We start from the raw sequence: 15478 nt of genomic DNA on the forward strand, positions 1-15478 counted from the left end.
GAAATGATCTGGAGTCCAAATGCGGCATTGAATGTGTTTCGTGGCACCTCTTATTTCCTCCACTTACGCTGTCCCTTAGAGATTATAAACTTGGACTGGAGTGGATTAGGCAGACTGCCATTCCATGACTTCCAGGAGGAACTCAGCTCAGAATTACACAACCCTCATCTGTAGGGAATGCCTCTTCCTGTCCTGCCCAAAGCTATCATCCTTCAGCCTGGTCCCCAACTATTCTTCCTTGCATGATTCATCTCAGCAGACTTAAAGTCATTATAATATGGCCTTTCAGCCATATCCAACCAAACAACAGAATACAAGCTTCTCAGTTGTCTTCACATTAGATTCAGCTGAGGACTTAATGTTTTTAGAAGTGCCCCATGAGATGCCAGTGTGCCCTGAGTGTGGAGAACCTCTGCTCCTGTAGGTTTGTGCTGAATCTTCCCTCAAAACCGGACCACAAACACATACTGCCTCCTTCTCCCACTTCTTCACTCTCTCTTGCTCAAAAACCAGGTCACACAGAGGTCACAAGGCAGGCTCCATTGTGGGGTGACTTTGAGAGATTGTCCCACACTGCATCTTACATTCTATGATGGCATTACATGGCTTAGGGCTTTGCATGGCTGTTATCTGGATATTCCTCAGATATACGCGTCCCTCTTCACTTAAGGAACTAAATCCACAGCACAGGACCCTGCAGGAATTGGAAGACTATCTCCTGGATCTAAAGCACGTTCCTTCTCTTTAGCTTAATCCAGGGCAGTTATTATAGAGATGAGGGGAAAGTTTCTTAGCACATAGGAAGACCTATACTTTATCATCTTCATGGTGGGATTTAATTCACTTTGATCCAAGAAAGAAGAGCCAATTTATTCCCGTTCTAAATTCTAAACAGCTACGCAAGATGTGGCAATGTGGCTAATTTCTAGCTGGCCCATTCAAATAAATCTTGCCGGACTCCAAACTATGAATTTACTGTTTTATCATTATTCTAATGATGCTGCCATCACTTAAAACACCCCTCAGACTTCTATTTAGAAACTGAGGTCAGAGCCTGTGTAATGAGACATAATAGAAAACCAGTCTCACTCTATTACCCATAATATCTTTCTCACTTTTGAATCAACAATAGTGCTATGTTCATGATGATGGCAGGCAAACTAGAGTTGAGTAGCTTATATTACTTTCCCCAAAATCCCAAATCCATATAAAGAAAAAGATAGAAGTTCTTCCAACTACCTTCATATAATCTCCTAAACTAGCACTTACAGGTAGGAAAATACTCACTGTAGGGGATGTTTTCTGAACTGTTTCCTATCCCTCACCCATCTACCCATCCACCCACATCATTCCAGATGTGCTTCTCAACTCCTCATATTTCACTTAAACTACTTAATTATAAATTACCTAAGCTATATAAATTAATAGCATATAATTTGTAGCAGACAACTATAAGTATAAATTATCTTTAAATCATACATAGTAATGTTACATATATTATATATTACATATATATAATACATGAACTAAAACAGGATAGGTTTGACAACTGAAAAGACTAAATTCAAACCCCGCAACCACCACTGTGTGAACATTTCAAGAGTGTTTCAAGTAATTCCTCTGAGCCTCAGTTTCTTCATCTTCAAATCAGGCTATTGACACTCCTCTCTTAAGTTTATTGTGGTAATTAAATGCATTTATGCATCCAAAGAATTTGGCACATGATAGGTACAAAACATAAGGTTAATAAAAATATATGGTCTTAAGGTGCATTTCAAAATTGGAAATCAACACAGAGTTTAAAGAGCTCTACACCCAAAATTCTTAAGTGTCCAAACCTTGTGCTCGCCAACACTTTATAGTAATTGACTTTTCAAGGTGATATACACTTCAACTTATTCTATAGAACCAAAAAGAATGACTAACACATTTTAAGTGTGTGGATTTTTCTCCCCCTTTAAATCTTCTGCCTGTTTAAGCATCTTGAGAATGGCTTTGTGTGCTCATGTAAGTCCTTCACCTCCACTCCTTCCAGTTACTGGCTGTTGCTTTCCTTTCAAGTGACTTACAAACCTAACTCACAAGAAAGTCTACGATATTTGTGTATATCCGAGTAAAGAGGAAGCAATTAGAAAGAGCAATCTCTACGGGTCAGGTGCTAAACAATTATAAAATACTGATAAACTACACGTGTGTGTGCAGCATTTTTTACTTCTCAGTCATGTTCAAAGGCATTCCCAGTCCTCACAGAAGCCCAGTGGGCACATCACCTTAGCACTAATCAACAGCTGGGAAAAAACAGAAATTAACACTTTGATCACGCGCACATGCTTTGTTTGTGGTCAAGCGGTCGCCAAAATTTGTATCTCTGGAGTCAGATCCAAATCTTGGGGTCTTTGAGATGTTCTGGGTACATGTAACTTGAGGCGGGAATTCCCAGATCCCACTCCTAGATGCTGCCCAGACATTGCCCTCCATACAGGAAGTCCATGGCCGTGGCCAAGTGCGCTAGCGACCAGACCATTTCCATTCAACTTTCTTCATTCTTCCATTGTGCTTATATTTCACTCAAATACAAGGTACCAAATTACTCTCAGGATATCTATAAAAATAGACTTAACATTATTTCCAGGAATCAGTGCGGAGCAAAAGCCATGTGCTCATATTTTGAACTTCCTGCATATCCATGAAATCAAAAGTTGTGTAGCCCAAGAGGTAGGGTGGAAGGACAGGACTTAGAAAAGACAGTACATATGGCTCCCTGTACACAGCACACCTCAAGCTTTGATGAATTTTAGGGTTCATCAGAAGGGAGATGACACAAAATTCAAAGCCTTTGCTGCTTTACAAGTATTTGGCGAGATGAATAATGCTCAATCTAGCGTCATTGCTAGGGTTGAATCAGAAAGGTAGCTCGGTCTAAAACATCAACCCTTGGGGGTTGTGATGAGGCTACGGCAAAAGAGGCGCAGTTCAGTCCTTTGGGATGAGAACTTTGAAATTATTTCTTTTCAATTGAGCAGCTTAAGTTTACCACCACCCCTTTCCACCACCACCCCACGCTCTTCTTGGTCTTGATGTTTTCTCCCCTCTTCCTACTGCGGAGTCAAGTAGCCAGAGTGGGCGAAGGGGTGGGTGACGGTGGGGAAGGGGTAACGGTGAGGGTGAGATTTAGGGAGGCTGGGGGATGGCGGGTGAAAGTGGCACGGGAGTAAAAGGGAACAGAAAGGCCCAGAGATTTTGAGGAAAAAAGGAGCCTCGATCTGTCATTCTAGTTCTCCCTACCTGGAAAACTCAGTTACGTAACTTTTTAAAAACCACTTCCATCTCTGGCGATTCTCTCTTTGAAGGGAGGAGGGCTACGCCTCACAACCGGAATTCCTAGGGTCCCACGGGGGTCAGAGAGTTATCCGGCGAGCTCAAATTGCACCACTTTTCTCCCACTGCGCTTCATTCAGATGATAACGCCAGCCACCCCTCTCTCCGTATCTGCGACACGGGTAGAACTGGGTGGAAACCCGAAACTCTCCACCGGTGCCACCCCCGGGCCGGGCCGGGCCGGGATCCTCGCCCACAGAGCGCTCAGATCACGCAGCCAGGGCGCTGACGCCCGAGCCGAGATCTCACCTGGTCTTGGCGGGGCTCCTCGGCTGAGGAAGGGATGACCTGCACCGCTCCATTTAGAGGCGCCTGCTCGTCTGGCTGCCCCTCGAGCACCGAAAGCTCCAGCTGGTCCCGGTGCAATGGGCACTTGGCACCTTCCATGGAATGGGCAGAGCAAAGCTGAGAGGCTGCGCTGGGAGGCAGGACCCACACACCTGAGGGTGCAAGAGTCCAAGGCTGCCTCCCCGGCTCTCACTCCACCCACCCGGGAGAGGTGCGGCACGGAGACCTCGGCGGGCCGGAGGGGCGGGGCGAGGGGGGAGGGGCGAGGACGGGAGGGCCAGGAGGGGAGGGCCAGGAGAGACCCGCAAAGGGTTCTCCAGCCCGCGGTGGGAGGGCCCGTTCGCCCCAGCAGGGTAGAGTAGCTGGGGCCTACGGAGCAGAGGGCCGTTTTTTCTGGTTTGTTCACGCGTTGCTTGCTGTGACTTTCTTTGTCATGCAAATGCAAACCAGAAGCTCAGTTTAGACTCGGTTGGGTGAAAAGCCCGGCAGAAACTTTCTTCCTAAGGAGCAGCGTTTGCATTTCACCCTGAGGACCCCGTCTGCTGCCTCGTAAAAGTTCATTTGTTTAATCAACAAATAACTATAAAACATCTGCTGCATGCCAGGCATTATGCTAGGCCCAGAGTGTTATACACGAGCGCGCTATTTCCTCTTGCCAATTCCAACGTCAGGACATAAAGACAGTATTGAGTAGTGGTGGGGGCAGCGGGCTGTGGAGGCTACCAGGGATAATTCGTAACTGAGATCTAGGGCTTTCCCTCTCTGTGCCAGAGGTTCCTCATCTAGAAAGCTGACATAATGTCCGTGCCCACTTAATGGAGTTGTTGCTAAGACTAAATGAGCTGGTAGTACTCAGAACAGTTACTAACAGCAGGCACTCAAAAAAGTTGGCTATTATGTGCTTGGTAGGTCATAAACTCCCCACCCCATTCCCACCTCAGATAAAAGCACGCAAGCTTCTGGAGCAGCTAGAAGGAAAAATATGAGAGGAACATATGGCAGCCCATGACAAATTCTGGGATCTGTCCTGTAACCACTTGTTGAAGAGTGCTTTAAAAACTATTGCTTTTTTATTCCTTTGTTTTGTATATATGTTATACTATACAAAAAAAAAAAGCACACAAGCACACATGCACACACAACCACACAGTCTCCATGATGCTTCATCCTAATTCAGAACTTGTGGTTTATGGGCCTGGAATTCTGTTTGCTAAGCATAGTGTGTGCTGATCCTAAGGCCCCACCTTTCAGGCGTCTGTTCAGAACAGCCTGGCTCCCTACTCTTCACCCACCATCCCCCCCAAAGCTCAGGCACATGCACTCTCAAACCACCACCCCCCACCCCAACCCCAGCCCATACACACATACATATTCAGAGACCAGTTTGGAACATAGACAAGAAGCATATAAGTAAGATCCACTTCAGAAGATATTGACTTGTGTTCAGAAGTCTGGCACCTTCTCTGCCAACTGTTGACCCATTACCTATTCCTCTGATCCCACTTATCCTGTCTCTAGTTGTCTCCTGCCAGCTGCCAGAGCATGTGGACTTTACACTCCATCCGCCTGCTGAATGGAGTCATGCTAACTGCACTGACTTCTGCCTTAGAGCTCTAACAGTCAGATCCTTCAGGAATCTCAGCTGGGATTTTCAAAGAGGCTTTCAAATGAAGGAGCTAAGGTGAGAGAGCCAGCATAGGGAGCAAGAACACTCAGGGACTCACAACAGCAGGCGGCTATCAGCCACCCCTTGCCCAGTGAGAGCTAAAGCTAGAGGCACTGAAGAGGGTTCTCCTGACAGGTGCTGAAGTCAGAAAGAGGCAGCCACTTGGAGGGGAGAGGAGTAGATACCCTGACCTCTCTTCCTCTCACCTGCCACTGACTCCCATAGCACCCTGGGGATGCAGACCAGGGGTCAGCCTCCCAGGGCAGAGAGAAACCTGCACAAACACCTTTCCTTACATTAACTGAAATCTGGTCCTTCTTTCCTCAGACTTTCAGTAGTCACTAGACCCCACTGGTGTGACCGGATTCCTCTTCCTGGCTTGCCCTTACCTGCCCTGTCTTCTTGCTATCCACTATTTCTTTGTGTAAGGTTCTCCTACTTGGTGTGTTTTCCCTCCCATCTCACCATGCCTTCTGCGTGGACAGTTCCCATCCATCCTTTAAATTCTAGCTGAAATGTACCTTTTCCCTGAAACCTTTTATAACTCCCCCTTCTGGAACCCCCCCACACTAAAAAAATTACTCACATTCTTTTCTATGCTATCAATGTATGTTGTACATATTCATGTGCTAAATATGTCCCTTACTCAATCCAATTTAATCTGACAAGTAGTACTGAGTGCTTGCTATGTTCCAGACACTCTGCTGGGTGCTGGAAATATGCCTGAAGAAATAGCTAAACAAGAGAACAAATCACTGCACTGTCACCTTTATGTTCTAAAGAGAGTAAACAACATTAATAAATAACATTTCTAGAGTATTAGAAGACGTTGTTGCTATGGTAAAAAAAAAAAAAACGGAAAAAAAAGCAGAGTACCGGAGGCTGGAGCATTGAGCAGGGAAGGTGAGGACAGAGACAATTTTCAATTTTAAATAAAGGAACTAGGGTAGGCCTTGTTAAGAACTACGAGCAAAGAGTTGAAGGCTGTAAGGAGTCAGCATGCAGAGTTCCGGGAGGCAGAGGAAACCCGCAGGACAAAGGACCTACACCTGGGGCCTGTTTGACGCTTATTGTTAGAATCCGTGAAGAGTCCAGGATGGCTGTGTGGAGAAGTAGCTTTGCCTTGTTTTGTTTCTTCTTGTCTATCTCCTTTATTTGTTCAAACTCCTTGAGGTATCTTGGTATTTCCAAAAATTGGTTCCATACCCAGCTACTTTACAATACCATCAAGTTAATTAACTCGAATGATATTCTCAGCACTGACAGTTTGTGAAATCCTAAAACCCCAAACCCCATCCTTACCCAGCGCCAATAGCTTTTCCTTTAATTATCTCATTTGATGCCAGGAGCTCCGTCTCAATGGGCAATTCCCCTGTCATGTCAGATGGACCAACTCTCTTCCAAGTCTGGTTTCTCCATGCCGCAGATGCCTAAAAACCTCTTCACTCCTCTGGAGGATCAAAAAGCCACTGTTTCCTGTCAAAAATGCACTCTGAACCAGATCTAATGACTTCTGAGTCATAAATCATTGTAAAATGTAAATTAAGCATTAGGTTATTCTCTAGTCCAGCTTCAGGTTCATTTCCAGAACTTCATAAGCCTAGCCCTTGTACGCTGCTGACATCCTAGGGTAGGGAGGAAGGGATATTGGTTTTGAAGACAGGCAAACTCAGGATCACATTCAGACTCTCAATTACTATCTGTATTCTTGGGCAACATGTCTATGAGATTCTTTTCATTGTAAAATAATTTCTACAGAGTAGAATCAGGAGGACTAAATGAGGTAATTAATGAAGTGCATCTATTTCTGTGCATGACATATATCAGGGTGTCAGTAAATGTGCCCTTCCCTTCCACGATTATAAGCATCGATTATAAGCATCTTTGTAACAATAACCTCTCTCCCATCCAGCCCTTAGCACTCAGGAATAACCCTTAATTCAGCATATTTTATTTGGACATTGCTATGTATTCCTACCCTCTCATCTTTTCGTGGTCAGTGGTGCTTGTCAACATCTTCCAATTTTTATCTAAACCATTTAAATCAAGAACAAGCCTGTTCTTGATTTCTGGTAACTACAAATTTCTTAATTTCTAAATAGCTAACCTAGAATGCTGATAAATGTTCCATCCTTACCTGAGGACTTTTTTCATCTGGCCATTCTGACTTCAGACTAAGCAGTTAGAAAGAAATATTTTTACTTGGAGGTAGAGTCAAGTTTAAACAATTCTTGATGAAAGTGAAGGATTTGTGAATAAGGTTCCAAAGTCTACCTAGTTTGTTGTGTTTTTTTACCCCATTTCTTTGAAATCTGTCTATACAGGGATAGCATTTAAAGTGTGCTGTTTTTCCATTAATTTTTAAATGTAATTTTAAATTATTATTGACAACTGTCTTAGTTTGTTCAAGGAGGGAAATTTAAATAAACATGAAAAGGAAAACCTATTTGTTTCCAAGATGCACTGACCAATACAAGACTTTAGATTTTGCTTTTCTTATCATAGAACTTGCTCTTCTTTCTTCATCTCCTTTAAGAGCAAATAATTTCCCAAATGGTTATTGTATAAGCCAAAAAATAAAGTGACATCATCAAAGCAACATCACAAAAACTTCAAAGCATCTTATTACCTTTTAAATAAGTCTGCACCACTGGAAAACACAGCAGTTTCTGCCCATATATTGTCAGATGATAAGAATATACTTTGAATATTAGGAATAGGCCCAGCTATTCAAAAAGAGAACAATTGAGAAATAATTGGTTGGCTTGGGATGTAAGCTTCATTTTACAATTATCAAGGCACTGTGAAGAAGGACATGAGTCCCTGCAAACTCTCTCCAACACCATGGCTCATAGAAAGCATTTTGACCTGGTTTATGGAGGCCACTCTACTCTGCCAGCAAACCAGTCTTGGGATTTGCGTCTATTCACACCTCTGAAAGAATTATGTGGATATTGTGACATCATTCTGGTTCTAAAGGCATTTTGGTGTGAAAATATCCGTGTAGGTTAGAGTGGAGTTTCTCAACCTTTTCCCCACCCCAGTATTCCTGAGGCGTATGGCACCCTCACATTAGCACCAGTGAGTCCCTAGAGTGAAAGTGCTGTGTAATGGTTTGAAAAACTCCTTCTAAAGAATCTGATAGATCATGGTGACCCTCCTCCATCCCCTAATTGAGACCACAGACTAATGCAAAGGTTTTCGTGTATTTTTTTCTTACTTTAGAAATTGCCATAAGTTTAAAAATACAATCCATCCTGTACCCAGGTCACAGCTACACCAGGCAAAAGAAACCTGGATGATAAGAACAATCAGCCTAATTTGCTCTTCTATACAGTGGATTCAATAGCTAATCCCCAAGCCCCCAACCCCCCCCACCACACACAAACCTTATGAATTAAATGGTATACTCAGCCTACTGAATTGTACTATGCCAGAGCCCATTTACTGAATCCATGGGGACCTATTCAGAGAGGCATCAAGATGTTCTATCCTTAATCCAAGGAAAACATTCTTTTAGCAAATCTAAACATTCTATGAAATAGGAAATACACATACTCTTGGAAATAATATCTAGATTTCAGTCTTACTATCTGATCCAAAGAATAATGCCTTTGCTTTCTCGCTTTGCTGTTGCATTAAGATTTTTTGAGGTCCCATGGAAGCACTGTCATTATTCTAGACTCTACACAACAATAGTATTGTTATTATTCATTTGACTTAGTCCCAGAGATGATGAATAACATCATTCTTCTCTATTCTGCTGTGTTCATCTATTTGGTAGTATTGTTAAGTCTGTCCACTGCAAATGAAAATAAAAACTTGGATGAGCTCAAGTATGAAATGAAATGTTCTAACTCAAGACCAAATTGACCAAGCACTATGTAGTAAGCATTACTGAAGGTTTAAAACTATGCTAGGTATTATAAGCCTCTGAAAATAAGAGAAAGTATTCACCATCAGGGGTTTTATAAAAGAACCAAAAGCTAAGTGAAACTATTGCCCAAAATTTCACTTTCACAACTTTAATAGAAAATTCCCTTGTTTTTCAACTACGGACCAGTATTCCCACAATTTCCTTGAATCCCACAAATGTGCTTTCAATCCAGCTACCAAGATACTTCATTCCATCATTTTAGTGAAGGTTGCCAACTGCCAGATTTTTTCCTGGTTAGTTGGTTGGTTTCTCTGTATACAACATTACCATGTGCCATGGCTGAAAAGTCTATTATGATCAGGTTAGGCACAATTGGATTAGAAAGCAGTTCCTCTGTCAGTAACTGCATTTTGCTTTATCTGCATTTATGAAGGGGACATTTTTGGCACTAATTTCAGGGGAATGCTGAAGGTCAGACATGATCTTTTATAGACGTTCCTGTTTCAATAAATCAGATTTGCCCAGATCCTTATAAATATCTGCACTTTGAATGCAAACATAAAATACAGTAAAGTTACCTGAGCATCCTGTCCATTTCCTATCTTGTTTCAAAGGCTTGGTTAATAATAGAACTTCAGATTTGTTCCATCCCTGATCTATGGCTCAGTGGTGCTTAGGAATAAAGATAGGATAGCTATATTTCTGAGTAAATTTTTTATAGAATAAAGTACAAATTAATTTGTTTGCCTTTCAATAAATACCAAATGCGTGCAATCTTACATTTCCAGAAGAGAAAATGAAGTGACTTGTTTTATTGATAATTGTTGAATTTTTTAAACAATCTAGTCACAGTCAAAAGTACAGTTAATACAATTATGAAAGAGAAGGGACATATTTATGAATCCAGGGAACAAAGTTTGACACCCTCGTGTAAACACCAGGAAAGTTGGGTCTTCCACATCCATGTCCCCAGCTAACAATGCCAGTCAAAATCCATTTTCCATCACTTTTTCTTTGACAAGATAAAGGTCCACCAGAATCTCCCTACACAAAAAGATAATGTAAGTATGAGGTATATTTGACCCTTGATAGTCATTTGTTCACTAATGTGTCCAACGCATTGCATTCAAAATTCCCATTCTGACAAGTTTTTGACCAACTAATCACTCTGCAGTTCAGGAAGATGGCAAGAAACAATTTGAAACATCTGATGTTATTTTGGAATTATTATTTCTACAATCAAAAAACTGCATTCATCTCAAGAAACTTGATTCTTTAGGCTAAGAACAACGCTGGGAAATTCTTGCAAGAGAAAATATTTGTATATACCCACCAAACAAGGAAAAATAATAATAATACACATTTTTTCAGTGCGCTTAGCACTGTTTTCGGCCACGTGATCTTCACAACAACCTTATGCCATAGGGTTATGTGGGAGGGTTGACCTCTGTCTCTGGGCCATGCAACTCCGAAGTTGGCTAATGGCCTGGAGGAAGAAGAGGTCCGATGAGGCAATCTAAGGGCCACAGGGAGACAGTTTTCTCAGATAAATCACCCTCACTTAAGAGTCTCTTCTGATCTGTGAACTCCAGGAAGCAAAAACTCAAATAAGTCAAAGTACAAACATAAGTCCTAGTATTACTCCTTCAGATTATAATGTCTGGATTTCATTTTCCTGTTTTGGAGATTAGGTAAAGTTGCTATTTAAGAGGAAGATAAATATATATATATCCAATGCACAAAATTCCATACCTGATCAGAAAAGTTCTGACTAGTGGAAAAATGGGTTCTTGTTATTTAATTGCTTCCATACCATCTCTATTAAGAAGTCTAATTTAACTCATAAACCCTGTTGGCTCTGTGGAACTGGGCTATGTAACTGACTAGCTGTAGGAAGTACTCCCCAAAATTATAGGTTTAGCATCAAAGAGACAAGAATTCAAATCACAGCTCAGGCACTGATTTACTAGTTGCATGACTTTGAGTAATCTAACCTCTCTTTGCCTCTGTTTCCTCTTTTGTAAAAGAGGATGAAAGAATGATTTGAGTGAATTTATGAAAAGGACCCTGAAATGAAATAGGAACTCAAAAAAAAAAAAAAAAGTAAAAGAAAAGAAATGATTGTTAAAACGTTAAAATAAGTTTTTGTGGCATGGTGACTAAGATTGTAGAAAGAAGTGGGAGAAGTTTTTTCACTGTCCTCCTCATCCTCTAAATCATCTGTTCACTCTTATCATCCCCCAAAAAGTGACCCCCAATTTTACCACTGTGGGAAGTAAATAGAAGCCTATAGAGAAGTATCCTCTGTCATCTTTCCCTCTCCTCTCCCCTCCCCTTTGCTCCAGCCCATGCTTCAAAGGAGTGAGTAAATAAAACCCATGTTATTTCAGAAGGCTAAGGAAATAGGTAGCAATCCTGAAAGAGTATCTGTGTGTGTGGGTGTTTGCTTCTTGGTTATGAAAAAATCATGGCAGAATGATAAATCGTGAGTCCATCCTCTGGATATTGGAGGATAACGCATGGCATACAGAAAACCGGGTTCTATAAACCCAATTCTTTCACCAACTTTCCCTTATCTTCGGCAATTGGATTATAATTAATCTCTGAGCAACTCTAATGAATCCAGGGCAACACCTGCACTAATTTCTTCCCAGCGTGTGTAGATTGAGTATGAAAGCATTTATAGAAAGTACGCATTAGGCAAGGGAACAGTAATATGACTTACTTTACAAGCATCTCTCCTGCCTGATGTTACACCTGCACAGAGCATCCGCGAAGTGACAACCCCGTAAGTGGACACACAGAGGGTTTGGTCCATGAGCTCTACCTCTGCTTGCTGCAAAACAGCGGAGCCTTTATTGTCTAGAAAACCAATTGGAAGTAGAAATCAGGGATAATGATAATGACTACACTTATTGAGGGCTCTCAAACAATTTACTCACATTGTGTCCTTTTAACCTCATAACAATTCTTGGAGGTAAATTCTATTATCATCCTCCATTTTATTAATGAAGAAATGGAGGCTTAAGAGGTTAAACCACTTCCCTGATCATACACAGCTAGTAAGTGACAGAGAAGGATTCAGACCTAAGTCTCTGACGTAGTCACTATGCCACTCTACTTCGCCATGGCCCTCCTGCTTTCAGTAGGACTGTGGGACAGCAATGGTTATTACCAGCTTTTTGTTGGCCAGGAGGTCCTCTCTGATGGAGTGTGTGATGGGTTGATTGTGTTCCCCAAGAAGGTATGTTAAAGTCCTAATCACTGGTACCTCAGAAGGTGACCTTGTTTGGAAACAGTCATTTCAGATAGAATTAATTAAGATGAGGTTATAATGGAGTGGGGTAGGCCCTTAATCCAACATGGCTAGTGTCCTTACAAGAAGGGGAGAAGAGACACAGACAATGAGAGGAGAAAGTGATGTGAAGATAGAGGCAGAGATTGAAGGAAGAAATTGGTATCAGCAAGCCAAGGAGCACCAAGGAGTGATGGCAAACCTCAGAAGCTAAACGAGCCATAAAAGGAATCTCCTGAAGCTAGAGGAGCCAAGAAAGGGCTCTCCCATACAGTATCAGAACGAGGATTTGATCTCAGACTTCTGGACTTTAAAACTCGGAGGGAATAAATTTCTGTTGTTTTAAGTCACCCAGTTGGTAGTACTTTGTTACCGCAGCCCTAGAAAACTAAGAGAGAGTAGTAGTCTCCTAAGGAACCATAAAAAACATAAAAGTTTGGTTATGGCCCTTTCACTTCCTTTTTAACCTGTCTGGCTAAACAAATTCAGGGTAATAAATACATACACACATGCTTATAAAGAAAGTGTCTCAGGATAAATTGGTTGAGAAGACTCTTTCCTCCTGTGACATATAAAAGAACTAAAGCACAGAGCACAATCCTGATAATTTGCAGTATTCAAACTGCTAGTTGTCCTCCCTTCCTTTGCTGAGACCCAGACGCCTCAGCATTACTTCAATAACTCAGTGAAGTCAGTGAGCACTTGAGAAGCTGCCCGAAGGAGTCTTTGGAGGGTGCCAAACAAGGTTACAGTGTAACATTCAAACTTTACAGAGAACATATTTGTCCTAAACCCTTGGAAAGAACAGCAAAGGGATCTGAGATCACTGAGAGATTAAGGGAAAGTATTAGCACTGAATTTTGGGGAAACTTCAGCGGGGCTTTGGATTCTGTCCTTCATTAGATACTTAGAATCAATCCGGTTGAATCCCGAACCATGGAAAACCTTGGCAGGGCAGCCATAGGCGCTTGGCTAGCATACACCCTGCACCTGTGGAGACTGACAAAGATATCCCTCTGATAGAGGAATTGCAGAAAGACATCCCCTTTGAGTGGACCAATTAGAGGTGTTTTTCTCCTAAGCTGATGTGATTCCCAGACTGAACTTGCCCTAGTGCAGGACACACCAGAGTACTCCCTCAGGCAGTTGTCTATGAATTGACAAAGGTGTATGTGTCCATCCTTCTTTCCACCGTAGTGAAGCAAATCATTTCTACAGACAAAAAGGGGACCTAGAAATAGGTAAGGAGGACCCACTCTTCGAGAGTGGAAAACTTAACAAAACTCTCGGAGTTTGAGAAGGGTCCATGTTATTTAGCTAATCCTGCCTTGTTCATAGATACCCTCCTCCATCGTGAGGTGGTCCCTGCTTCTTTTGGAGTAGGTGGAGAGTATCATTAACTGGGATAATAATACTCTCCCCCGTTCTACCTCACAGAGATGTTGGGAGGCTTAAATGACACCATTTACACAAATCTTCCCTGTAAACCCCAAAGCAGCACATTGAGATGAGCTACTAATGTTTTCGGGGGGGAGGAGGTATGACCATTCGTTTGTGCACACACCTGCTTCGTGCCTTCGCCCCCAGCCGGTTATCCAGCACTTCTCCCCACTGTGCACTTTCTGGCCAGCGGGAGGAATGCATATCGGCTGGATGAGCTGTTTGAGGGTATCAGGCCAGGCAACACTGAGCTGTAGCAAAGCAATATCATAGTCAAAAGTCTGGCTGTTATAGTACTCGTGGACCACAATTCTTCTCACTGGGGAGACAAACTTGGCATTCCCCTGCACGTACATCCCAAGGTGAGCAGTCCACGGTGTGGGGTCTGACAGCCTGGTAGGAATGGAACAAAGTCAGAGTCAGTGGCTTGAACAGCTACATAGGGTTCTGGGAAAAGCACTCCTCAGAGAGAGAAAAAAAGCACCAAGAAGAGGGAGGCCTGGCTTTGAGTCCCTATTATAGCCACTGGTTCTGTCCAAGCATTACAGCTATGTTTAGAAAAGTTACTCAGCAAAACCCTAAGGAAATGCCTAGAAATATTCTTGCTACTGGTATTGCAGGGATCACACACAGGTCAGGGACATTGGTGTCTAGAATGAAGTTGCTAGATTCTTCCTATCCATGCTGACAACAGTATTTAGTGGTCACAGGCAGGGCCAGTAATGTGGCGGTCTAGGGACCCTTCCACCAAGTACAAATGATATGAGTTCAGGATACACTGGGAAATCAGAGTATTACCAGTAGAAATTTAATGAAATGTCTTATTACAAAATACCAGAAGCCTTAAAAATCACAGTTCCAGCTGCTCAAGAACGACCGACCGCTCAGGAGGCATTGCCTCATACAAGTCACCGAGGGCCTGTGGACTCTGTGTGAAGCTCCCATCTCCACGCGCATGCCAGCCTTGCTCTGGCAAGAGAACGTGGAAGCTCTAGAAGAAACATAAAGGCACAGCCCGAAGAGCCTGGTCTCTAGTCTGCTTAGCTGACTTCCCATGGGCAGACTGGAGACCCAGGGGGGTATTAAGGTCAACGTATTATTTAAAGCGGCTTCACAGCATAACAGACTAATGATCAAGCAGGGGAGGAGCTATTGTATTAATCACCTCAATCCCAGAATTTCCAGGAGAATCAAATCATCAAATTGCATAGACTAGTTGAAGGACTGCACTTGAAAAAATGCAGACTGAGGAATGAATGGTATTGTTTTTGTACCTAAGATGCAGCAGATTACAAATCAGTTCAAATTTTAAGTGAGGTTATTTTCTAAACTGTCCTTTCATCCTTACTTAGAAAGAAAAGCATCTGCTCCATAATAATCTAATAATCCCATTGGTAAAAGCAATGCCCCCCTTATGGGACCTTTCCAGGATCTCTTTCCCACTCATCATGGGGAGCGTGTACTCCAGCCACCCTCAATGCCGAGCTTATCCACGTTCTCTATATATTCCTTCAGACTTCACTCCCTCTGACTT

The 15478-nt window shown here is 42.4% G+C and overlaps 2 protein-coding genes across 4 annotated transcripts in view; both read right to left on the minus strand.

Moving 5' to 3' along the window:
* C10H3orf52 (chromosome 10 C3orf52 homolog) overlaps positions 1–3884 on the minus strand; it is a 45970-nt gene extending 42086 nt beyond the window's left edge. For 2 of the 3 annotated variants that reach the window (XM_077118416.1, XM_077118417.1), the window contains exon 1: positions 3628–3884. In XM_077118416.1, the coding sequence (XP_076974531.1) occupies positions 3628–3765 (138 nt within the window). In that variant the 5' untranslated portion in view covers positions 3766–3884. Of the gene's footprint in view, positions 1–3285; positions 3600–3627 lie in introns of those variants that run through there. The other variant, XM_077118418.1, reaches the window with a different exon arrangement.
* Positions 3885–10056: 6172 nt separating this feature from the next.
* Positions 10057–15478, minus strand: part of TMPRSS7 (transmembrane serine protease 7) — a 40395-nt gene continuing 34973 nt past the window's right edge. Inside the window, exons 14-16 of the mRNA XM_077117567.1 lie at positions 14069–14337; positions 11935–12071; positions 10057–10253 (exon numbers count right to left, since the gene is read on the minus strand). Coding sequence (XP_076973682.1) covers positions 10083–10253; positions 11935–12071; positions 14069–14337 — 577 coding nt within the window. The 3' untranslated portion in view covers positions 10057–10082. The remainder of the gene's footprint in view (positions 10254–11934; positions 12072–14068; positions 14338–15478) is intronic.

The sequence above is a fragment of the Tamandua tetradactyla genome, chromosome 10, assembly GCF_023851605.1.
Source record: "Tamandua tetradactyla isolate mTamTet1 chromosome 10, mTamTet1.pri, whole genome shotgun sequence".
In the NCBI taxonomy this organism is placed as follows: domain Eukaryota; kingdom Metazoa; phylum Chordata; class Mammalia; order Pilosa; family Myrmecophagidae; genus Tamandua; species Tamandua tetradactyla.